Source organism: Aulonocara stuartgranti, assembly GCF_965226115.1.
Source record: "Aulonocara stuartgranti genome assembly, chromosome: 18".
Lineage (NCBI taxonomy): Eukaryota > Metazoa > Chordata > Actinopteri > Cichliformes > Cichlidae > Aulonocara > Aulonocara stuartgranti.
The window spans coordinates 5,257,501-5,283,047 of record NC_138954.1 but is presented as its reverse complement, the minus strand read 5'-3'; the positions used below and the strand labels follow the sequence as shown (position 1 = coordinate 5,283,047).

General features: G+C 39.6%; 2 protein-coding genes across 3 annotated transcripts in view; both read left to right on the top strand.

Annotated features, from left to right (window-relative positions):
* Window positions 1–2,371: 2,371 nt before the first annotated feature.
* On the top strand, window positions 2,372–9,557 carry LOC309694544 (uncharacterized protein; the record flags this gene model as incomplete). Its single annotated transcript, XM_082514724.1, has 2 exons — window positions 2,372–2,615; window positions 5,914–9,557. The coding sequence occupies 2 exons, from the start codon at window positions 2,372–2,374 to the stop codon at window positions 6,897–6,899; spliced, it is 1,230 nt and encodes a 409-aa protein (XP_082370850.1). The 3' UTR covers window positions 6,900–9,557.
* A 2,206-nt stretch (window positions 9,558–11,763) lies between these two features.
* Window positions 11,764–25,547, top strand: part of LOC309694499 (piggyBac transposable element-derived protein 4-like) — a 15,658-nt gene continuing 1,874 nt past the window's right edge. The window contains exons 1-8 of one of the 2 annotated variants that reach the window (XM_082514634.1): window positions 11,764–11,894; window positions 15,012–15,273; window positions 17,049–17,226; window positions 17,356–17,588; window positions 20,842–20,997; window positions 21,339–21,547; window positions 21,848–22,025; window positions 23,838–25,547. The exon at window positions 23,838–25,547 is cut by the window's right edge and continues 1,874 nt beyond it. In XM_082514634.1, coding sequence (XP_082370760.1) covers window positions 15,027–15,273; window positions 17,049–17,226; window positions 17,356–17,588; window positions 20,842–20,997; window positions 21,339–21,547; window positions 21,848–22,025; window positions 23,838–23,974 — 1,338 coding nt within the window. In that variant the 5' untranslated portion in view covers window positions 11,764–11,894; window positions 15,012–15,026 and the 3' untranslated portion in view covers window positions 23,975–25,547. Of the gene's footprint in view, window positions 11,895–15,011; window positions 15,274–17,048; window positions 17,227–17,355; window positions 19,228–20,841; window positions 20,998–21,338; window positions 21,548–21,847; window positions 22,026–23,837 lie in introns of those variants that run through there. The other variant, XM_082514633.1, reaches the window with a different exon arrangement.

Below are 25,547 nucleotides of genomic sequence, written 5' to 3'. Positions count from 1 at the left end.
CGCGACTCTTACTATTTAGCAGCGTCTTCAGTGTCCGAGAGTTTAAGGAGAGACGAACTGCAGCCGAAGAAATCTCAGAAATTGAAACGACATCAGTGAAGAGATCAGCAGACTGTTGGATATCCGAGATAAAGTCACACAGGTGTGTAAAACGGCGTCAATGAGCTAACGCGGGAATACGACTCCTGTAGGACCCTGATCAGAGCTCAGTTTGCAGGCTCCGATCTCAAACCAGCAAGGAGCTACGAGCTGTTTATAATAGGAATAACACAAGTTTCTCTCGCTCTCTTTTTAATGAAAACCTTTCAGCCCGAAGTTCAGTGAGACACGGGAGGGGCGTGACTAGTAAAAAGGCGGCTTTACACGTTTAAATCAAAGATACGTACAGAGAAAGTGGGGCAGGTCCAGATAGTCCTGAAATACCTCCTATTATGTCTCCTTATTCTAGCTACTTTTCCTCGACCTTGAAGGAAAGCGTAACGAGGCCGATTAAAGGTGTGAATGAGAATTAATAAGCACTTTAAAAGAGAAGCACAGTTCAGAGAGCTGCAGTGACTCCAGACTGTGCAAGAGATGGACTACAAAACCCGCAGCTGGGTTCTTATAAACGAGGTTAACAAGGGGTTCAATATTCGCCATTTCAGCAATGTTTCTGTTATGTATTCAATAAATTATAATGCTGTATACGTATACATCTATACTTATATTTAATAGTCCTTTATTTATCCAGGTAAAAAATCTCATTTCAAAGAGAGTCCTGGCATCATGGCAGCAAAACTCAAAAAACATGTACCACATAAGCACATAACAATTAAATCAAATACAATATCCTGTACAAACATGTGAAAAATATAGAGTAACAGATCATTAAGAGCAACCAGTCTAGACCAGTTAATGGCACTTGCTGGTTTCCCCTAGACTCTATAAGCAGGGAATTTACCCAATGTGTTGTATAATATGTAATATGTTATGTGATTAGGTAGAGGATCTTAGGGGGTCTTTTTGTCCCTCTCGAGGGTTACTGCCACAGGGCTTAAATCTGGAACTCTCCACCATTTGACCCTAGAACTGATGAAGCTTCTCGGATGAGAGGTGAAACGTCTTCAAGCAACTTAAAGAAGTCCAGACACTTTTCTTTCCAAGCTCCTTAGACTATAATATGTAATATAAATTTATGCAATGTCATTTATGTAAATTTGTATAGATTATATTATATCTTATATACCTATTATGATATGCTATCTTATATTACAATGTGAATTTGAAGAGAAATTTATTTTGACAGTAGTCATAACAGCAATAAAAATAATATATTACTAAAAATGACACCACTGATGGTGAAAAAACAACCACATAACAGCAGTAACCTGTTGTGTATCTCTTATGTGTTTGTGGAGATGTGCATGGCTTCAGCCCCAGGTGTCTGACCAAGGTCAGAAACGGATTCCGGATGTCATTAAATTACAGTTTTTGTTACTCTGGGAGGAAGTTATTCTCTGTAATGTGATGTGTCATTACCCAGAGCTCATGAGCGACTAATGTGGAGATGGATGCGTAGGTGAGGGTGGGACCATAAACTGATGGCTTTGCTTTTACGCTCAGCTCTCTCATCACCACAACAGACATCAATGCACTGGTGTCTGTTATCGGAGAGTGGGATTATGTCTGGAACCTATCTCAGCTGTCGTAGTGCAGGAAGCTTGGTACACCCTGGACAGGTCGCCAACCTGATGCAGGGCTAACACACAGAGACAGACAACCATTCTTACTCAGATTCTTGCCTATGGGCAACCAGTCACCAATTAACCTAACCCCACTAACTGCATGCCTTTGAAATATGGGAGGAAGCTGGAGTACCCGGAGAGAACCCACATGTACCACATAAGCGATATGGGATATGTTGTCAAAAAGAGTGTGTAATTGGCACGGGTAGATGCCTCAAAGCTTTGAGTAGAGCACCAAAACTTTCTCTATTATGTTACTCTTGACAGAGTCCTCACCATAAGTGTTTACAGTGGACCTGCACATTTTGCTGTTCCTCAGTAATACTGGTATTTGATGAAACATGGCAGAACTTAAATGAACTGTCTTTTCAGTTGTGCACACTGACTGAGCTAATAATGTGAAGATAAATCCAAATGAGAATATTGCAGCTGAAAGCTTTTCACTGCTGTTGCAGTACTCGTTAATACAAAAACCCTGTAAGATGTATCTCGCAAATATTTATAAAAAAACAATCTTATCATTCCTCCACTTTATTTATCGTTTTCATATTTTGTCTCAAAACATTTGTCACATTTGTGTTTCCCTGTCATCTCATTAGTAACCTTTTTGTTGTGTCCGTTTGTCCCTCAAGACCTCCCACAACAACATGAAGTGTGAGGAAGAGGAGGGTCTGGATGACCAGCAGGTCTGTAACCAGGAGAGAAATTCCAGTCTGAACAAGCAGAGCCCAGAGCTCCCACAGATTAAAGAGGAACAGGAGGAAGTCTCCACCACTCAGGATGTAGACTCGCTTGTAGTGAAGCAGGAGGCTGAAGGAATCATCGTCTGGACTGGGGAAGAGCGGCTCAGACTACTGGATACAATCTGGAAATGTGAAAAACATGACAAAGGCATGTAATATTCTTAGTAAAAACAAATATGACTCGTGTAAGATTCCAAACGAGACACCAAATTACTTTTACTTTTAGAGGTAGAGGATGAATTTAAGAGCCAAATGCAAGTATCATTATACCTCTATTATTATACCTTTCCTAAGCGAACTCTATACTTTCTATCAGTCAGCTGATAAACTGACTTAAATTCTTAGACTGAAGAGGTGAGACTAGATTTTAATGCAGCATTTTGTCCAAACTGAATACAATTCTTTGCTTACTGAAGCTGAATCATTTTTAAATTCTTTATATTTACCCACAAATGTTGCTAAAAGTTTAGAAAGAAACAATCTTGAGAATGTAAATAATGGTACAACCCAAAAATAACATAAAATGGAACTTAATTTATTCCCAGTTAGATGTTTGTGCTCAGTAAACAGAGATGGGCAATAACACGTTACTATAATCCGATTACTTTTTCAAGTAATCAAGTAAGGGATTACTATTGCAAAAAAGGTAATTAGATTACTGTTACTTTACCGTAAGCACGCTGCGTTACTGCGTTACTATAACCGTGATTTATTTATTTATTTATTTTTTGCAAGAGTGTCTCATGACAATGACGTAAGCGAGTGTGACGTTTGTGGCAACAGCTGTGTGCAGATCAACAATGGATAATATATCGAGTGCAGGAGAGAGTATGAGCATGCAGCGTTTGAAACGTGGAAGTACTGACCTTACTTACTAAAAAGTGACAAAAACATTAGCGTACGCTTTGCACTGCGTGGGAAGAAAACTTCTTTTTACAGCGAAAAAACCCCATAAACTTCCAAGAAAGCACCCAGTACACTACCACGTAATGGGAAATTCAGAGAAACTCGCGGATTCTTCCACTGACCGCTGCGGCACACCTGCACCACTTGCATTTATTTGAAAGACTCAGTACAAACACAAAAAATATTATATTTTTATGTGCTGGAAGGTGCAGAAAATAGGTTTAAATGTTAAAACAATTTTTTTTCCAGTCAGAGAATGTTGAATATAATTAAATTTTTGCTTGATGCATAAAGTTAAAAGATTAAAACTAATAAAACAAGTTTTAAAAAGAGACTTTTCCTTTTGATTACATTTTGTATGCTGGATTATGCAGAAAAAGTAGAATTGGGCTGAAAGATCTATCGCTTCATCACCTATTCAGGTTGTAAATCATGTTTTTAAAAAGTAACTAAGTAATTAATTACTTTTGAAAATAAGTAATCAGTAAAGTAACGGGATTACTTTTTGGGGAAGTAGTCAGTAATTAGTTACTGACTACTTTTTTCAAGTAACTTGACCAACACTGTCAGTAAACATAGTAAAAACATTGTTACTGCCTTGAAAACTCCAAGGATAGGAAATGTAATTCCAGCGAAAATAGGACAAGATTCAAATATTTTAATAACAAACAATAAAATGTTATGTTGCGTAGATAAATATTTTTTGTTTAATTCATCTTTTAACTTTTGAATTTTTGTTCAAAATTCTTTTTTTTTTTTTTTTGGAGTTAGTTTTATTCAAGTAAAACATCATTCAGTTTTGGTCATAATTTAGACATTTAAATTGTTTTAGTCTAGTTTAAGTTAACTAAATATCATAAAACTTTCATAGACAAAATCTAAAGTTGATTTAATTGACTAAACAATAAAGTGGTTTGTTGGGTTTTTACTGAAGAGTGTTGCTCCACATGGTTTGCAAAGCATCTTATTTTCATTGACATTATATCTGAAATGTCTCTGTGCATGTACTCTTCTCTGCTTCCTAAATGTTGAGATTTCGTCACATTTTGATTAGAAACTGGAGGTATGGGAGTTGGCTAAACCCACTCTCCGAACCTGTTTACCAGGTGCAGATTAAATGTGCACATCTAACGTCACTGCACAAGAAGATTACTTCTGATTGGATCACTTACAAACTTGTCCAGCCTTTCTAAACAAATGACATTGTTCTGATTGGATTGGAGAGCATTCACACTGTGTGCATAAATGCTTAACAGCTCTTTCATGTGGTGAACAAAATATGGGTTTGATCACTGCGTGCTGTAATGTGATCATATGCCTCCATCTTGACAGTGTAAAACTTTAGGTTCTGCAGCTCTTGGAATAAATATAAAATTTTCACCAAGTGCTATTTTATATCTATTTAATCAAATACAAAAATGTATATTTCTAAATATAATCATAGTAGTCCTAACCAACTGGTATAGTAGTGGTGGACAAGCAGAGGACAATGGCCATAGTAATAAAGGTAGATAATACCAAGTGATAGCAACATCAGGATGAAGGAGAACGAGAAGCTTTGAGAAGCTGAAACATTGGTCTCAGTGGTAATGGAAGCACTCTGTGCAGTGACCTTCAAGCTAGGCGAGTGGCTCCCCGGAACAACATCCAAGATCTCTGTCCAGAACAATGCAGTCAAACATTGTTTGAACAGCGTATTTTGGCCATATCATAATTTTATGCATATTTTTAAACTTTGAGCTGTATAAACTTGAGTGCTTATTGGACTTAAGCATATCAGGTGATGTTTATTTGCGTAATGAGTGAAGGCGTGGTCTAAGGATGTCACCACTTTATAGAAATGTGTGCATAATTTTTAGGCAGCTTCTCTTCCTCAGGCAAAATGGGCCAAAAGAGAAATTTAAAAGACTCTTAAAACTCAAAAAATGTGTACGGTCTTTCAGAGGGATGCAGCACTTTTGAAATTGCTCAAATATTGGGGCGTGACCACAGGACCATCAAACATTTTGTTGCAAAGATTTTTATTTTTTTTTTAGAAGGCACTTTCTTCAAGCAGTGGTACGGGAAAAATCTGCATCTTTCAAGAAGACCATGAATTTTATGCAGGACAATCGCATGCATCGAAGTATTCCACTGAATGGCTAGCCTTAAGGATGAAAAAATAATGACATGGCCCCCTTCCTCACCGGACCTAAAGCCTATTGAGAGCCTGTGGGCCCTGCTTAAATGGGAGATTTACAGGATGGGAAAACAATACACCTCTCTGAACAGTGTCTGGGATGCTGTGGTTGCTGCTGCACAAGCGGTTGGTCATCAACAGATTAAGACGCTGACAGACTCCATGAATTGAAGGGTTATGACAGTTATTGAAAAGAAGGGTGGTTATATTGGTCACTGATTTTTATTTATTTATTTATTAATTTTTTGACACGGCAGAAATGTTTATATGTAAATTTTGAGTTGTTTTATTATTTTCATATGTTTAAAGTGAAAATAATCTTTTATCAGATGCGTTTTTTCTATTATGTTTGTCCCTTCAGACTTCCTGCAACAACATGTCTGTAAGCAAGAGGAGGATCTGGATGACCAGCAAGTTTTTAACCAGGGGGGCAACTTGAGTCTTGACCAGGAGGACCCAGAGCTTCCACAGATTAAAGAGGAACCAGAGGAACTCTGCACTAGTCAGGTGCTTGTGCTGAAGGTCGAGACTGATACCTTTATGGTGACTTCTACTTATGAGGAACCTGAACCAAACAGTGACCAGCTTCTTTCTTACAACTCTCCTGAACCAGAAAGTCGAGATGAGGATGAAAGTGAGCATGTAGACTCAGGATCAAAAAGAAATGCAAAGCCTGAGAAGAGAGGACATCACAGAAACAGTAACACAGCAGACGGCTGTCCTGTGTCAGAGAGTCAGTGTGAAACTGACACAAGTAAAAAGTCTTTAAAATGTGACACTTGTGGAAAAACCTTTGAATATAAATACAAACTGACAAAACACCAGAGAGTCCACACAGGTGAGAAGCCACATTCTTGTAGCACTTGTGGAAAAATTTTTAGTTACATGTCTGCGTTAAAAACTCACATGAGAAGTCACACAGGTGAGAAGCCATATTCTTGTAGCATATGTGGAAAAATATTTAGTTACCTGTCTGCATTAAAAACTCACATGAGAAGTCACACAGGTGAGAAACCACATTGTTGTAGCACATGCGGGAAAAGGTTCAGTGATCTGATGAACTTGAAATCTCATATAAGAGTCCATACTGGTGAGAAGCCATATTCCTGTAGCACCTGTGGAAAAAGATACAGTGATAGGACTAACTTGAAAACTCACATGAGAATTCACACAGGTGAGAAGCCATATTCCTGTAACCTCTGTGGTAAAAGATACAGTGATAGGACAAACTTGAAAACTCACATGAGAACGCACACAGGTGAAAAGCCATATTTCTGTAGCACCTGTGCGAAAAGATTCACTTATAGGATACAGTTGAGAAGACACATGAAAATCCATGTTTGTTAAAAGCTTCCTTCTTAGATAATGTTTGAAAGCTGTTAGGTGGAACAGTTTAATAGTGGAGCACATGTTCATGAGGAACCAAATCACTTCAAAGCCTGAAGGAAGCGCTCATACCATTTTCAGGTCAATATGGTATATATCCTGTCTAGAATAGTAATTAACTCTACTCTCTGAATTGTTTATTCCAATTGTTAGCCTTTTTTTGTATAAGGAAAACACTGATTTTACAGCCATCCATCCCTTTTATGGCACTTTTCCAGGGCCAAATGTTAGGGCAGTCTAGGCAGAGAATTATAGACATCACTCATCCCGACAACCTGCTTCAGCTCATTTGGGGGACACCAAGGCATTAGGTTCTAGGTTAGCGATAATATATAATTTCTGTAGTGTGGCCCGGGTCTGCCCTTGGGCCCCTTTGTGTTGGAACACCTCACCTAGGAAAAGCTCAGGAGGCATCCTATTCAGATGTCTGAGCCACCTCAATTGGCTGCATGCCACATTATTTTTATTATTTAAGTCGTGTACATAGAACAAGATACAAAGCCTTAAAACGTGTTAAAAACACAACAGCCTTGATAAACATGGAGCAGTTAGGATCTAAAAGCAGGGTTCATCACGTCATCACTTAAAGACCAGATGACAACAAGCCAGATACCCCATGCTCCTATGAGGATAAAGAGCTGGACCTGAACCTGTGGTTCGATTAACACAGTCATTTCTCTTGTACCCTGGCATAGATCTTTCCAGGAGTCAGAATAATGTGTTGCCTCTGTAATTGGAGCACATCTTCCAGTCCCCCCTTCTTAGGCTACCACTCCAGTCAGAGTTGTAGCCTTAGATTGAAAAAGCAGAGAGGTGTGTCAGCCAAGAAAGTGCCACAACATTCAGAGTGTTGAGAAACTCATGGTGAATCTCATCCACCCCAGCAGCCCTGCCACCAAGGAGTTGTTTAACTACCTCAATGACCTCAGCCCCAGTTACGGGCAAGTCATCCCCCTAGTTTCCAGACTCTACTTCATGTACAGAAAGCATGTCAGTGGGATTCAGAAAATCCTTCAGGTTGTCTATTTCTTGTTTCCTCAGTTCAAGTCAGCAGCACCCCACCCATACTATACACCATATGAGTACAGCACCACTTTGCCCTCCTGAGTCACTTGGTAGTTTGCCAGAATCTCTTTGAGGGAGATCAAAAGTCTTGTTTCATGGATTAACCAGACTCCTGCACCAGAGATTTTGTTTCAGCTTCTTCCAGAGCCACACTCTGCTTGGCCCAGTGGAATCTGTTTCCTTTGGAATCCCACAGGATAACCACAGGAGCTCTTTCAGTTTGACAACTCCCTTCACCTTGGTTATTCACCATCTGTACAGGGATTACCCCATAACAGGCAACTCCCAGCCATAGCTCTGTGCAGGTGCCTCAACAGTGAAGGTGCAGAACATGGTCCACTCAGACTCAATGTGCCCAGGCTTCCTCAGAAAACTGCTACTTGATCCATCTCACCACCAGGTGGTGATCAGTTGGCAGCTCTGTTCCTCTATTCACTCATGTGTCCAAGACCACCAATAAAACATTGACAAAATCTATCCTTGACCTTTGACCTGGGGTGTCCTAGTACCACATGCACTTATGCGAATAACTTATGCTCAGACATGGTGGTTGGCACAAAAGTCCAGTGACAAAACATCACAAAAAATCACACCCCTCTAATGTTCATGTCTACATGATATTGCACACTAAAGTCTAAAAATAGGAAAATAAATTGTCCAGATGTGTCACTTTCCAGCACCCCACCTACTGACTTTAATAAAGCTGGATATTCTGAACTGTCATTCACCTATAATCAGGACCAGGACCTGTTCCCTGACCCAAAGGTGCAGGGGAAAAGACACACTCGTCCACTGGGAAAACCCTATTGTACAGACAGTGAACTTGGTGGGATATTAGTATACCCATCCCTGCCTGTTGCCTTTCTGTGTATGGGGAATCTAGAGTTTGGAAGAGTCTGGAACGTCTCCAGCGCCTGAGCCATGCATTCAGGTGAACCTTACTATGTCTATATCCAGTCCCTCTCAATCTCATGCACTAGCTCAGATTTATGTCCTACCAGAGAGGTGACATTCTATTTGTCAACTTCAGTTTTCCTACCATGAGCCAGGGTTACAACTCCTGGAGCCTCTGCCCTTCACTGCGACCCAAAATGCATTGCACCCGCCCTCTACAGTGCTTTCTGCAGGTGCGGAGTCTGCAAGAGCCCCATGGGTTAAGGCGTGCCCACCAGGTGTTCTCTCTTAAGCCTCCTCCCTAGGCCTGGCATAGGGATAGGCACCAGTATCCATGTCCTGGGCAGGGTGAACTGGTCCCTTGTTTTTCCTTGCTTCAAAGGGGTCACCTAAATCGCTCATCGCTGGCCCCTCACACAGGGACAATTTGCCTGGGAGACCCTACCAGGGTCAAGCCTCTGACATCATAGCCACTGTGATCACTGGGACAAACAAGCCCGGCTAATTTTACATTTGTCTGTATTTGTACTTTTGTTATTCTTTTAAGTTGTAGAGGTGATACTAAAAACATATAAAACAGCTTAAAACAGCTGTAGATTCAAGTTCTTAATCGTTTTTACTAAACTAAGCTTTGTTGTACAAAATAAAGCATGAATTTTATTTGGCTTGTTGCTTTTGTTTAATAGCCTAGATTTCTCTGTCATTCAATAAAGAGGTTTTACTACACAGGAGTAGAAGCTGTAAATTGACACACACAAGACAAATAATATTGAGTCATTATCAATTCATATGTTGTGATGTAGGCTTAAATTTCAATATGCACTTAAAAGTTATGTTTATAAAGTTTACATAAAACCTTAAATCTTTTTGAGACCAACTCTTTTTCTGAACTGTGATCTCTAAGACAGGTGTGTCCAAACGTTTTGCAAAGAAGGTCAGATTTGGTGAGGTGAAAATGTGTGGGGGCCCACCATTCAGCCTGACATTCTTTGAACCATTAGTATTAAATGCAAATTACGTATTGAAATGTTTTTTTAATTTGAAAATGGCATAGTTATCATGTCTTCACATAAACACAAATAAATTCAAACAAGTTTTTATCCACATACAATAAAGAAAAAGTCTATCTGGGGAAAAAAAAACTTCAGGAAGATTAAACGTATCTGAGTTTGTTTTTAATATTAAATATTATTCACTATTAAATGCTCCCTGTAAACTGCTGGATTCAAAACGTGAGCACAGGCATATTGTAACAGTGACTGAATCAGTGGATCACTCGCTCTTCTTTTTTTTAAACTGACAATCAAAGAACAAATATATATTATTTGATTTTGAATTGCCTATCAAAAGGAAATAGTACTTGTTTTGATTATTTCAATTTTAGATTTGGATCAAAAATATGAAATGTAAAAAAGGGCTGCTGGAACAAATTTAATTTTAAAATTCAATTTGTCTGCTTTACGAGACCTGGTTTCATTGTCCATTGGAAAATTAAAGAATTAATGATACACTGATTGAAAAGAGTCTGTGCATATTCAAAATTGGGGTTTTGATCATCAGAAAAAAGAATAGAAGTATGAAATAAATTCGCTGATATTTTAGAATTTATTCACCTCAGAAGACCAAACCAATAGCCTGCATTAATTTGAAGGGTGATACAGAGATCTCAATTACATTGAAAAAGCCAGGTCTTACTCAAAGACAGTGGTTTTATGTTACAGAGGTGACAGTCGGTTAGTCTTTATCTCTATTTTAAGAATAATTTCTCACACAGTACTCTGTAGTAGTAGTAGTAGTAATAATAATAATAATAATTTATTATTGCACTTTATTTGTGGGCACCTTTACTCAAGGTCCTTACAAAGCATAGAAGACAAACTCATTCTCAGGATCATGTTATCTTCGGACTCTACTGCAGTAGAGTATCAAATAAGTTTTCGCAAAATCCGCAGACAGTTACTGCTTGGTTTCTTTAGGAGTATGAAACTGTGATTTACTGTTTACTTCTGTCAGATCAGTAACACCATCTGAGCCGGTTCTAGACAGGCGAGGGGGCAGAGAGAAATGTGAATATTAACAAAACTTTAAAAAGTAGGCCAAGTTACAAAGAAAAAGGCAATAAATCAAGTCTTGAAAAATAAAACTGAAAAATAGAAATACAGAATAAAAAAAAATCTCCATCCAGATCTTTACAACCAACAACATAAAATCTATCTTAATTAAATGGCCTAATTCTCAAATAAATTTGCAAAATAAAGTATGAATAAAATAAGACATTCATTTCATGGAAACTCAAATTAACAGAGTCACATTAAACGCCTGCCGTAGCGTTCTTCACAGCTGCACTTCACCTTAAAGGTAGGTTGATAAATTGCATTTAGCTTAACCACAATACTTTCACATGTGTTCTTTATATACCTGAGTCCAGCTTCAAGGCGGTGGCAAGAGTCAAAACCTGCGGTCCACCCACTTTAGGCACAGTCCGTGTTGAGCGTTACTTCCGCTACACCAAGTTTAAAACAAAGTCTCGCAACTAAAGGAAAAATTAAAAAAATATTTAAAACAAATATAAAATTAAAACATTAAAATAATTCACTGTCAGTTACATTGTGACGATAGAGATTGGCTGCATAATTTTGCTCTGCTCTGATTTGCATACTAACAGTGCTGGGGTGAGTGGGGCAGCCTGCGCACAGAGCACGGAGGGAAACAACTAACAAGACATGAAACCCATTATCTCATCATTATCTTTATGAGACCCGCGATGTAAAATGAGACAGTGCTTAACTTGAATCATTGGGAGGGCGCTAGTACAAGTTTCCGACTAGCCTGCCGGAAACACAATGAAGAAGAAGAAGAAGAAAAACGGAAGTGACGCGGTGTTATCGCTGTTCGGCGCAGTAGAATTTAGCAGCAGGCGATGAAATCTAAAACCTTACTAAAGCTCGATGAAGAAATCATCCGTGAATGCAGACTATTGGATATCTGAGATAACAGGTATGTAAAACTGTCATGTTAAAAGATCCTCTACGAAACGTGTATCCTACGTCTTTCCCTGCAGGACTTATGAACGACAACCACTGGTAAAAAAGAACGCTTGAGCACAAAGGCGGGAGTTTTAAAGAAAAGCGAAGATATGTTTTTAGATTTACTCACCGTCTACTATGGCGTTATTTTTGTGCCACTCGTCTGAGCGCACGTAAAAAGAATTTGCCAGCACGAGTGTTGCTTTTTGAGGATAAACTTTTTTTGAGCGAAGAAAGGCTAACTTTTAGCGAACAAAATTCACTGCTGCGTGCAAAAACTTATTTCAGTGTTTGCTTTTATCCATTTACACAGCCCCTCGCTCAGTATTTGCTTTTGCTCAGATCTCTGCGGACCTGCAGATCTGTAAGGCCAAGGGACTGTGCGCACCGCGCTCCCCCAATAACAGGAAGTAGTGTGGAGACAAAGCACGCAACGGAATTGAAAACGTAGAAAAAGAGAAAAAAACATTTGTTTTTACCCAGTTACATAATTTACATTTCGCCATTTGTGTGTGTGTGTGCGTGCGTGCGTGCGCGCGCGTCACACACATGTGTGAAGGGGTTGTATTGTGATGTGGATATGTGGGGTAAACGACTACCTTTGAGCAGAAATGTCTAAACCGGTGAGGTGATTTCAGCAGGCACATGATGGGCTGAGCCAGGGTCTCCCAATGCTTTCACACAAAATCTCTTATGATAATGACCCATAGCCTTTTTTTTTCACACCATGGCTTGTCAATGATCATTGACTCACTTAAGTAGTCCCTAAAGTGGGTCAACGATCCTCTTAATGGACAGCTCCCACTAGGTTTTAAATACCTGGGACTAAGGCTGGGCCATATCATACCATTCACGGTAATACTGGTATAATGTTGGGCAACGTTAAGAAGCTGCAACTGAATTCTGGTTGTGTTTACTGACCTCGAAACGATTTTATGTGGTACACAGCGCTCGAAAATGTGTCAAATGTTTTAGTACAACTTTGCTAAGCTATGAACCCGCACCGCTTGATGGATTGTCGAAGCATTACGGCATCGTAAGCAGGAGCCTTGTGGAGTGATACGTGCTGTGCTTCACAATGGGCGATGTATTGAGTTTTAAAATATATCGATATATTTTTATATGAGATGTGACAATATCGTTTATATCAATTAGGGCTGGGCGATATATCGAGTTTTTTAAAAATATCGATATATTTTCATACGAGATATAAGATGTGACAATATCGTTTATATCGATATAGTCTATGTTACGTTGTGGAGCCGCAGGTTTGCCTCTCTTTCGTCCACTTTTGTCTCTACGAAACGTTACTCGGCCTCGCCTCTCCTTCACTGAACACAACTCCGCCTCCCCCATAGCTTCACCTGCAGGCAATGACAAGATGAAAGCGGAAAATCTCCGTTAGCGAGTTACCGCGGATCGCCCCGTGCGTGGGGCTGGACGGCGTCAACGCGTTAGCGAGCTAACCGCGCTAACGACATGCAGCCCGAAGGGGCTGCACGGCCTAAAATCCTTTCATTTTCTCAAAACTCGACAGTGCGCCTTATGTATGAATTCTGGTTGTGCTTACTGACCGCGAACCGATTTTATGTGGTGCACAGCGCTCAGCAATCTGTCAAAAAATGTTTTAATATGACTTTGCTAAGCTAAGGAGCTGCACCGCTTGATGGAGCCGCCTCGCGGAGTGATACGTACTGTGCTTCAACGTAATATTACCGTACTGTGTGTGTATAAGGACCACAAATGGCACCTGTTCAGAGACGTGGTGCAGCTGTGAAATCTGTCTCTTTGTTATTATGCTCAGCTTCTATTAGTTTACATTTTGACTGCACAATTGTGAGCTTTTTGTTATGCACAAAAACAACATTGTTTTCTTTTATTTATGGACCATGATTATTTAATAAATGCTGATAATTTATTTATGAGTAATTTCTTCATGTACATCTACGCTGTATGTAAAGAAAATGCCCGTGTGACATCTGGGACACAGTGTGACTAAGAACTCTCTTTTTGTTCTTAACTTATGGCTTTTTTAAAAAAAATATTGAGATATATATCTTATATCGCCATGCAGCTAAAAAATATCGAGATATGAATTTTGGGTCATATCGCCCAGCCCTAATATCAATGTAGTCAATGTTACTTGAGCCGCAAATTTGGCTCTCTTAGGGCTGGGCGATATGGCCTAAAATCCATATTGCGGTACTCCATCCCCTTCAGGTCCCAAAGTCAAAGGAACACTGAGAGTTAAAAACAGTCTAAATTCTTTCATCTTTAATAAAATGATCAGCGTTGCTGCTTTACCGGGTGTAACAATTAAGTTACACCATGAAAACAGAAGTTATTAAATTTAACGGAGTTACAAGTTAACTGGAAGTTAGCTCGCTAGTTTCCACCTAAACATGACATGACATATTCTGACTGAGAGATTTTTGAAACTAATTAAAACGTACAGCTCTGCTACCACTTCCAACATAAATGAAGACAGAAAACTAAGCATTATTATTTAATAAATGCTGATAATTTATTTCTGAGTATTTATTTCTTGTACATCTGTGCTGTATGTTAATAAAAGTGCCTGTGTGAGATTTGGGACGCAGTTTTGACTAAGAACTCTCTTTTTGTTCTTACTTTATGGCTTTAAAAAATATCGAGATATATATATCGTATATCGCCATCCAGCTAAAGAATATCGAGATATGAATTTTGGGTCATATCACCCAGTCTTACTTGAACATAATATTACCGTATTGTGTCTGTATAACCTCTTTTTGCGTTTTGTGGATATTATACATGGTTATGCTGAGGATATGTCGGCTAATTTCCACTGGAAAGGCCTTTTGGTGAAACTGTCAGCAAGGAATTTGCATTTGCACTGTTAAATTTTTATATAACTTTAACGCACATAAAAACAGCTGCTTGTTTAAGTGAAAATACATTGATGGTTTTTTTTTTTTTTTTTGCACTAATAAAGTTGTGAGCAACATGCTCACAGTGTACAGACTTGCTAGAATATATTTGCTCAGATGTGCCTTCACATCTGTCATCATATTAGTAACCTTCTTGTTATGTCCCCTTATCATTTAAGATCCCCTACAGCAATATGAAGTGTGAGGAAGAGGAGAGTCTGAATGACCCGCAGGTCCATAACCAGGAGAGGAACTTTGGTCTGAGCGAGGATGGTCCAGAACCACAGATTAAAGAGGAACAGGAGGAAGTCTGCACCGGTCAGGAAATAGCGAAGGTTATAGTGAAGCAGGAGTCTGAAGAAATCTTCGTCTGGACCGGGAAAGAGCGGTTCAGAGTCCTGGATAACATTTGGAAACGTGAGGAAGACTTGCACTGCACAGGTATATAAAACTTAAAACAGTCTTAATAGGGAAAATATGATTGATGTAGGATCATGTAGTGGATATATAGTGCATTTACCTCTTGGTTGAGCCCAGGCTCATAGTCAGGCTCACCTTAACCCGAGAACGCTTTTTCACTGTTTACAACAGTGTGTGAAATATACTGACTACACTTATACGGTTTTAACAAAATAATGAGCCAGCAGGCACGGCCCCTTCTGCTTATTGTGTTATGACAAAAATTTACATCATCGGGACTAGAGCAGGGCGATATGGCCAAAAATATTTATCACGATATATATTTGAAAATTTGCAATAACGATATAACTGACGATATAATTGATGCGAGACAAAATACAACTCCACAACATTACTAGCGCAAAAAGACAACCTTCCATTTATTTTCACTTAAACAAGAAGCTGGTTTTTATGTACATTAAAGCTTTATAAAAATTTAACAGTGCAAATGCAAATTCCTTGCTGAAAGTTTAACCAAAAGGCATTTCCAGTAGAAATGGGCTGACATATCCTGAGCATAACCATGTATAATATCCACTGAAGTTAAAAAGAGGTGCTTTGCAACATTAAACTGCAGTGTGCAGTACGCATTTTTCGGACCATGAGGTGCACGGGATTATAAGGCACATTAAGCGAAACAAAGCAGTCAGATAAATCAAACTTTATTAAACTCATTCTTCTTGCTTCCTCCACTTCTGTACCATTGATTCATTAATGTTGAATTCTCTGGCAGCTGCTCTGTTCCCTTGTTGTTGCAGTATATTAATGACTAACCTCGTATTGTGGATGGATTATCTCAGTTGTTCTCCTGACTGAAGTTTGGTCCGTTTACAGCATCCTGCCATGCGAGTGCATTTGTCTCTAACCATGAGGAACCTTCACGTTAACTTTTATAAGTGGAAAAGTGTTAGTGTTCGTCCTCCAGCTTCACTGTTTATGTTATGCTAACATAGCTGTGTCGCTAGCGGTCACGTAGCACATCATTATATACCAGCTAGCCCAACTTCAGTAACCCTACAAACGTCACTGCTGTTTAGTTTCCTGTCTTCATTTATGTTGGAAGTGATAGCAGAGCTGTACGTTTGATTTTTTTCAGAAATCTCTCAGTCAGAACATGCAATATCATGCTTGGGTAACTAGCGAAACTAGCGAGCTAACTTCCGCTAGCTTGCTGCTAACTTCTAACTCCGTTAAATGTAATACATTTTGTTTTCATGGATGCCTGGAAGTTAAACTTCATAGTTACACCTGGTAAAGCAGCAATGCTGATCGTTTTATTAAAGATGAAAGAATTTAGACAGTTTTTAACTCTCAGTGCAGCGTTCGTTTGACCTGAAGAGGGGGGTTTAGGACCCAGATTACTCCCAGATTTAAGAGCATCTTAGTCCGACAAATATGACAATAACAACGGCCGCTTGCATGTTCTGCAAAAAAAAAGTGCTTTGTCGTGTATCTGACGGACAAACACCAAACCAGTTCCACATCACTGAAGTTGCACCATTTTTACAAACCAATTCTGGTTCATCTGTTTCACTCAACAATCGGCCATGTGCGTATGAAAACAAAGGCACTGCGCATGCGCGTTTTACTTATATTCTATCGCGATATTTCATTTTCCTATCGTTGTCTAACATTATACCGGTATTACCGTGAACGGTATAATATGGCCCAGCCCTAATCGGGACCCAAGCAGACCTTAGAAAGCATTAGAAATATACAGCCCACACTCACCACAGACTTTTTGCACTCTCCCACAGGTCCGGACACACACGATATTATCAAACTAGAAGAAAATGGACCCCTCAAACACGAAGATTCTGACTCTGTAACAGTGCCGGACGAAGATGGGTTTTCTGTCCACTCCTCTGGGCTGGACTCTGCTGATAGTGATGATGAAACTGACTTGAGTGAAGAAATGTATCCGTACTATGACACGTACGTATACATTTATGAAATATTGTTTGTTTCTGAGTTAGAGAAAATAACTATGCAGCATTAAATATACATCATTATATTATTCTCATGGTGAATTCTTCTAACATTGTGCAACTTCTTTGTGTGAAGTGATGATGATTATGAGGAGGAGGAGGAAGAAGAAGAAGAAGAAACCGAAGCCGCCACTACTCTGGATGGAGGCAGAAGAAGATTAAGGAGTCAGAGGAGTTGGCCTTCAGCAAACAAAGCCAAGCGCTCTAGGTCAGAGCCACTCTCTGGTGATGCAGCTGCCTGGAAAAGTGAAAAGGACCCCGACAACTTGCCACACCCCCTGCCACATTTCCTGCCCACGAGAACGCCAGGTATCCAACTACCTCTTTCAGAGTATCTGACCAATCCATCTCCATCTAAGCTCTTCAAGATGTATTTTAACTGGGCCGCTGTCAAAACACTGTGTGCAAACACAAACAAAAATGCAGCAAAAAATATTGCTGCAGGTAAAAAGTTCAAATGGGCTGAGCTCACAGAGGCTGAACTCTATCGCTACATTGGCCTGACACTGTACATGTGGATTCTGAAGCTGCCAAATATCAGGAATTTTTGGCGTGTCAGTTCCATCTTTTATGCGCCGTATCCTAGCAAGGTAATGTCGAGAACCCGGTTCCTCCTCATCACCTGGAACATTCATATGAGTGACCCTGCTGAAGATGAACTCAACGACCGCAAAAAAGGCACCGATGATTATGACTGCCTGCACAGAATACGCCCCCTGTATGACAGTTTGCGGTTAGCTTGCAAAGCGGTGTACCATCCCCAGAAAAACCTCTCTGTGGATGAGCGCATGGTACCGACCAAAGCCAAAACTGCCCTAAAGAAAAACATAAAGCAAAAAAAGAGGTGGATAAAATTTTTTGTGTTGTCTGACAACACGGGGTACATTTTTGACTTCAAGGTTTATACAAGGAAGTCCACTCTGGCAACCGGGAGGGGCCTGTCATTTGATGCAGTGGTGTCTCTCGTCAACAAAAACTGCCTGGGATCTGGATATCACATTTACTGTGATAAGTTTTATACCAGCCCAGCACTGTTCCGCCACCTTCACGACCTGGGGTTCGGAGCATGCGGCACATTTCGGGACACGAGAATCGGCACCCCAAAAACCAAAGATAATTCCTTGACCAAAGAATCTCCAAGAGGGACAGTCAGGTGGATCAGAAAGGGAGCCCTCATTTTCATCAAGTGGATGGACACAAGGGAGGTGAGTGTGTGCTCCACCATGCACACTGCCTTCTCAGGGGACACTCTGAAAAGGATGTGTAAGGTTGGTGGAAAACGCAGAGTAGTCGAGGTGCCGGTGCCATCGGCTGTGAAAGACTACAACAGCTTTATGGTGGGAGCTGACCTGTCAGACCAGCTGATTGGCTACTATTCCTCATGGAGAAAGAGCAGGGCGTGGTATGTGAGGGTGCTATATCATTTCATTGACATTGCTGTAACAAACAGCTACTTAATCAGCAAGGAGCTGTGTGGCAGACTGGAGGAGCAGCCTGTGAAGCACCAGGCCTTCCTGGAACAGCTGATAACTGAGCTCTGTGAGGTTCCCCTACAATTGGTCCCAGAGAGGTATCAGCACATCCCTGTTGCCATTGTTGAAGGGGCATCTGGCCATAATAAAGCCTCAAAGGGGCGAAGGAAGTGCAAACTGTGTCGGAAGTGCACTCCGTTCATGTGTGAGGCATGTAGAGTGGCTCTGTGTGTTATCGTTGACAGGAACTGTCACAAGCTGTATCACAACTCCTTAAAGGGTACTGAAAATTAAAATTTGACTTCATGCTTCTCTGTATACAAGTTTCCCTGACACTTAAAACTTTGATTACTGTTGAAAATTGTTTATTTTGATATATTGTAACTTTGCAAATGTTTCACATGTACATTTTGATTTAGTTTTTAATGCTGTTAATGCATTTAAAATGATTGCATCTCAAAAATGAAGCTATAAACATACTAGCAATAAATTTCGAGAGCTTCAAAAGGATTCTGTGACAATTTTCTTTTTCCATTTATAATTTTGAGGCACACAGCTATAAAAAAATTGTATGTAGAAAATTGCATCTTCATAAAAATCTGTTTTTTGGGCTTATTGTACTTTACCCATTTATTAGTTACTAAGAACTTATTACATATTGAATTTGGGAAATGAAGGTTATAATTATGTAGCCAGCTGAAATGGCACATTTCACACAGCATGTAAAAATACAAGGATAAGCTGTAGCAGACTTTATGGGAGATCACAACTTGGAACTCTCTTACCATCTGTAGACCAAAGAAGGGATTGGTCTGTAGGCCTGGATTAGTTCCACAAGTTACCATACCAGCGTATGTGAATGACCTTCATAATACTTGACACCCAGGTTTGAACTTGAAGTTAACTCGATCAGCCTCAAATTTAGCTTCAAAGTACAAACTTGTGATCACAGTATCTGCAGCTTCTGTGTTTTAGTTGATAGTTGCTATGATAACTTTCTTTACCCTTAAAAAAAAAAACTCTGGCAGACTTGGAGTTAGCTGAAAATTAAACTTTGTAACAAATTCAAATCATTAAACTAATAAATAATGTCTAAAGATATATTTAATTGATACTATGTAATTTAATTAAGACAATAGAGGCCCTATGGCATACATACAACGACCAAGAAAAAACAAATGAATTCAGTTTTATTTATTTAGCGCCAAATCATAGTAACTGTTGCCTCAAGGTGGTATATATTGTAAGATAAAGACTCCACAACAATACAGTGAGTGAAAAAGAACGTGCATCATGGAAACCCCCGGTAGCCTAACTGCATATTGCAGAATATCTTAAGGCAGTATGAAGGGTCACGCAATCCAGCCCTAATATTTGATTAATATGCACATTGAAGGACATATACTCTTTGAAAATACCTTCAAGATTCCTCAGTGCAACTAGAGGGCAAGGTAATACCATCCACAGTAATAATCTGGTTTGGTACCATATTCCTAAGATTTTTAAGGGGCAAGTACAATAACCTCAGTTTTATATGAACTGAGCAGCAGAAAATGCAAGGCCATCTAGGTCTTCATGTCTTTAACACATTCCTGCAGTTTAACAAATTGGTGTGCGTTATGCCATCTTTGCCTTCTAATGATATTGCCTATAGGAAGCATGTAAACAGAATTGGCCCTAGCACAGAACCCTGTGGAACTCTCCATTTACACGAACAAATTGGAGTCTATTAGAGAGAATTCAAAACACTGAAGCGCTGTAGCTGTTTAAGTAAGTTAAATAACTACAGCATGTTCTAATCACTGTAATAAAATACTATGGCCAATAGTATTGAATGCTGCACTGAGGTGTAGCAGGACATGAGTCCACTGTCAGGGACGAAAGAAGATCATTTGAGACCTTCACTAAAGCCATCTCTGTACTGTGATGGGCTCTGAAACCTGACAAAAAGTCTTCAAATAGGAAATTCCTCTGTAGATGACCGAATCCCCCAGGTATAGTATATTGTAATGTTTAGTGTGTGTGAGGAAATGAACCTTTGTAGATAAATTTTATGTAAGCTTTTATTTTTTAAACATTTTTCTGAACAGCCTCCACCACTTTGCAGTCTGCCTCCCAACCCACTACTAGCAACCATCACGATGCCCTGGCCAGCTACCGGCTCCTTTCACCGCTCCAGCCCAACACACCAACCTACACAACTATACAACCTCCCCAGCAAATAGAGTCTGCGTTGAATAATGAAAGTATGCTTTGATTAAATTAGTTTCATCACAATTTCATTGTAATTTTACCATCGAAACAGTAATTTATGTTATTAAATATCATCTTATTTTGATTTTTTAGATTCCAGAGACTCTGTGAGTCAACTTTTAAAAGGCAAATTCTAAAATGTGGTACTTTGAAATTTTACATAGGATTTCATCTACATGCAAAAGGGATAAACTTGTAAACAGTTTGACCTGATTGAACTACTTAAACTTGAAATCAAAATGTGAAACCATAACTTATGGATATAGTTGTTTTTTTTCTCATCACAATGCTGATCTGGTTTATCACAAGCCAGTTTTATTGTTCTTCTTAACAGATGCAGCCTTCCAAAAACTGCTAACTATGGTGACAGAGCTGACCAGAGAAGTCAGGGACCTCCGTGAGGAGTTCAGAGCCTTCCGTCAATCCTGCAGCAATGAACCTGTTGATGCTGGCGTTTTGCCTCTGGATTTGCCTTTACATAATATGGATGAGCTGAACAATGCAGAGGCAACTCTGCAGTTACCGGAAGCAAATAAAACAATGGTAGGTACTTAAAGCTTATGTAACTTTTGTAACTCAGAACTTTATAAATTGTCCAATTTGGTTCAACTTCTTAAAATTGCCTGCTGCTGTATGTCCTGCTTGAATATACATCAACATGCTATCATCGGAAGATCCAACAAATAGGAATTAACCAAAATATTTCCTATTATCTCTGGAAAATTAAGCATTGGGAAAAAAAAACATTGTCTCTTTCAATTATTTCATATCAACTCACAAGCATATTCATACACATTTAAAACATAAGTCACAATAATTCAATTTTTGAAAATATTTTGATAGGTGAGACGCTTTTCTTTGATTGGAGGGACCACACTGGAGGTGCGAGTCCGTCGTATACTAGCCTATGCCATTACAAATGAGCTGGCCTCTGGACTTAACTGGACTGGGAGAAAAAATAAGGACCAGACCAAGCAAAAAAGGGCATTTAAAGAGACAGTGCTCTGCAAGTGCATCTTTGGTAAGTTTTATTGTTTATTGTAGTTTTATGAGCCTTCAGTGAACCAATAGAGTGGATCAATTGAAGTGCTACATGCATCTGTCATTTCCTGTGTCAGGTCTTTGCTAGATTTTTTGCCTCTTTCTTGAGAACATGACTTTTATGTCCTGTTAACCTGGAGATAGTGTTTTAGGTCTTCCACTTCTTTTGTCCTCCATTTGTTCAGTTTCTTCCCTTTTTTTTAAGGATACCTGGCACACAATGCTAAGACGTGCCAAATTTGCAGCTAATAGCTCTGTGGGAATCACCTTGTTGGTAAAAAAAATTCTAGTTATGTCCATCACACTGGCATTTTTCATGATTCAGCTTGACAGTTTAATTATGTATTTGGGACCGCTGAATTGGAGTGACAACCAAAAATTTCTTTGGACAAGCCAAGCCGCAAATGCTGAGCTTTCAGCTAATAACACTCAGAGTTTCTTGAAGTCTCTTCACAGGCACCTTAAAGCCCACCAACATCTCACGTTAGCTGATCTCAATAGGTAACATAATAGGGTGAGGCAAGGTCTCACAATGGTTTCACCTGAAACCTCTGCTGATAATGACACACCCTTTTTCACACCTTGATAAAGTCACCTTTCATGTGATGAGATACATGATCATTAGTGGGTTCTTGACCCTCTTAAAGGACTGCTATCACCAGGGTTTTAGTACTTGGGACTCTCCAAAGAATATTGAAAGACCGGAAACTATGACTGCGAACAAAACAAAGTAGTGTGGCACCTTGGAAGCAAAAAATAAATAAATTTGGCAGACTTATTTCTACCTTAGCCCAGTCCTCGTTGAGGGATACAGGAAAATGCTTAGGACAATGTGTGTAATTTCAGGCCCCATGTTTAGTCCTGCAGCCAAGCAGATCATGAAATATAGCACACCGGTGAACAAAGTGAGGCAGTAGCTTGCTGATTTCAGCCTTGTGACTTTCATGTTAATCAGCCTACTAGTTTATAGCAGCGGTCCCCAACCTTTTTTGTGCCACGTACTGGTTTAATGTCAGACAATATTTTCACAGACCGGCCTTCATGTTGTCGTGGATAAATACAACAAATTAAAATGATATGACCAAGACAAAAACTGTGGTATTTTGTAAATATAATAATAAAATTCAGCAAATTCACAGTAAAATTGCGCAACTTTATTAGCAGCGTCCTCCTGAAATGCGCCAACAACATTGAGAGTAACATCATCCTCTCCGCCCCTTAATGCTCTCTGGTCACTATGGTAACCTGTAAATATTTCTTTCAAAATAAGAGACACAACTATAACACGGGAAAAGACCCAGGGTAACAGAGTTAACGATTAAAAAAAAAAAACTAACCCTAAACCCTATTCATAAATTTCACACCCGGGCCTCTGTTACCGGTCCGTGGCCCGGGGGTTGGGGAACGCGGGTTTATAGGCTTTCTCCCTGTTTTTTTAAACAATGTCTTTTTTATTAAGAGGTTTCCTTTTGTACACATAAACATCAACATATATATTATACATATAGACAGAAAGAAAAGAGAAGGATTACAGATGATCTGTACATTGAGGTTAAGTAGTACATTTAAGCTGTGAAATGAGTCCAAAAATGTATCTTCGGCTGTGAAATAAAAGAAAGAAAAAAAAAAGGAAAAAGGGAAAGAAAGAGAAAAAAAAAATATATAAACAAATGTATAATATATCCCAAAGTATTCTCCCTGTTTTTTTTACAAGAGGTTGTTCATATTTAAGCTCTAATTGGGCCTCTCTTTTTTTTCTCTTTATTTTTTTGCTTATTTGTTTTTGCCCTAGATGGCCTGACTCAGCAGGTGGGGGTAAATGCAGTTTCTGAGTTTGCCTTCGCCCAAGCAGTGCAGAAATGGCTCCGCTATGCTCCCGATCGGATGGGTGGTGCAGGACGCCCGATATCCAGCCCCATCCCGGAGTAAACTAAAAACAGTGACTTGTAAGTCACTGTTCGCCATCAAGCCCCACCCTCAACAGAGCAATCGAAGTCACATTGCCCAGCCTCGCCCCCCTTAGTTCCTTCTTACCACCTTCATGCTCTGTCTCCGCAGTCTGATGCGTGATGTGTGAAGGGTCCGGGCTGTGAGGATTATGGCAGTGGTGACTTTTCCCAGGAGAAGCTGGGACCCTGTTTACTAGAAGGTTTTAAAATCTCTGTACTTTTAGGTGACAGAAGGAGACATGTGGCCTGGTCAAAACACAGAGAGCTGCACTCTAAAAGATCTTTAAACATAGTAAACATACCTTGTGTGCCACAGACTGCTCCCAAACACGAGGGGACAAGTAATGCCTCTAAAACACTTAAGTTGGCTTTATTAAACGTTAGATCTTTAGCTGGGAAAACATTTTTAATTAATGATTTAATCACTGAGCACAGCCTTGATTTTATGTTTTTAACTGAAACTTGGTTGGACCAAAGTAACAGTGGAGCTGTTCTCATCGAGACGACCCCTCCTAACTACAGTTTTATCAGTGAGGCCAGGGTGAGCAGGAGAGGAGGAGGGGTCGCTGTCTTATTTAATGAATCATTTCAATGTAAGCAGCTATCTCCTGGAAGTTTTCAGTCTTTTGAATATGTGGCTTTACAGCTGAAGGCCCCATCCAAAGTTGTGTTTCTTAATGTTTACAGGCCTCCCAAATACTGCACAGACTTTTTTAATGACCTCAGTGAACTGCTGTCTGTGATCTGTGTTGATTTTGACTGTGTAATTATTGCTGGGGATTCTAACATCCATGTGGACAACCCTCAGGACAAAGGGACTAAAGACCTGAGTAACACTCTGGGCAACTTTGGGCTGACTCAGCATGTAACAGAGGCCACACATAATAGAGGACACACTCTTGACCTACTGATCTCCAAAGGCCTGAGCATTTCAAAGGTTACTGTGTCTGATGTGGGCGTGTCTGATCATTACTGTGTTTTCTTTGAAAGTAAAATCTCAGCCCACATAAATATATCAACAACAGTGATCACAAAACGGTGTATAACTGAACACAGTAGTGTAATTTTAACCAGGTCTTCCCATTAACACCTGACCTGTCCAGAGGGTCAGTCAATGAGCTCGTCAATAGCTTCAATGCTAACATGTTAAATGTAATGGACACTATTGCTCCCATTAAGGTGAAGGTTATCTCTGGAAGGAAAAAGTCTCCATGGAGAAACTCCACACTAGTGAAAAATGAAAAAAGAGGGTGTAGGAAAGCTGAGCGCTGATGGAGAAAAACAAACCTCCAGGTTCATTATGACATCTATAAAGAGAAACTTCACAATTATAATTTACAACTGAGAAGTGCAAGGAGGTCCTACTTCTCTGACATCATCACTAAAAACAGCCATAATGCTCGGGTCTTAGTTTCTACAGTTGACAGGCTAACAAACCCTCCTGTGTCAGTGGCAGCTGAACTTCATTCGACCATGGCCTGCAATGACTTTGCCAAATTCTTCACAGAAAAAATCCAAAAAATTAGACAAGCAATTGGTACATCAACAGCAGA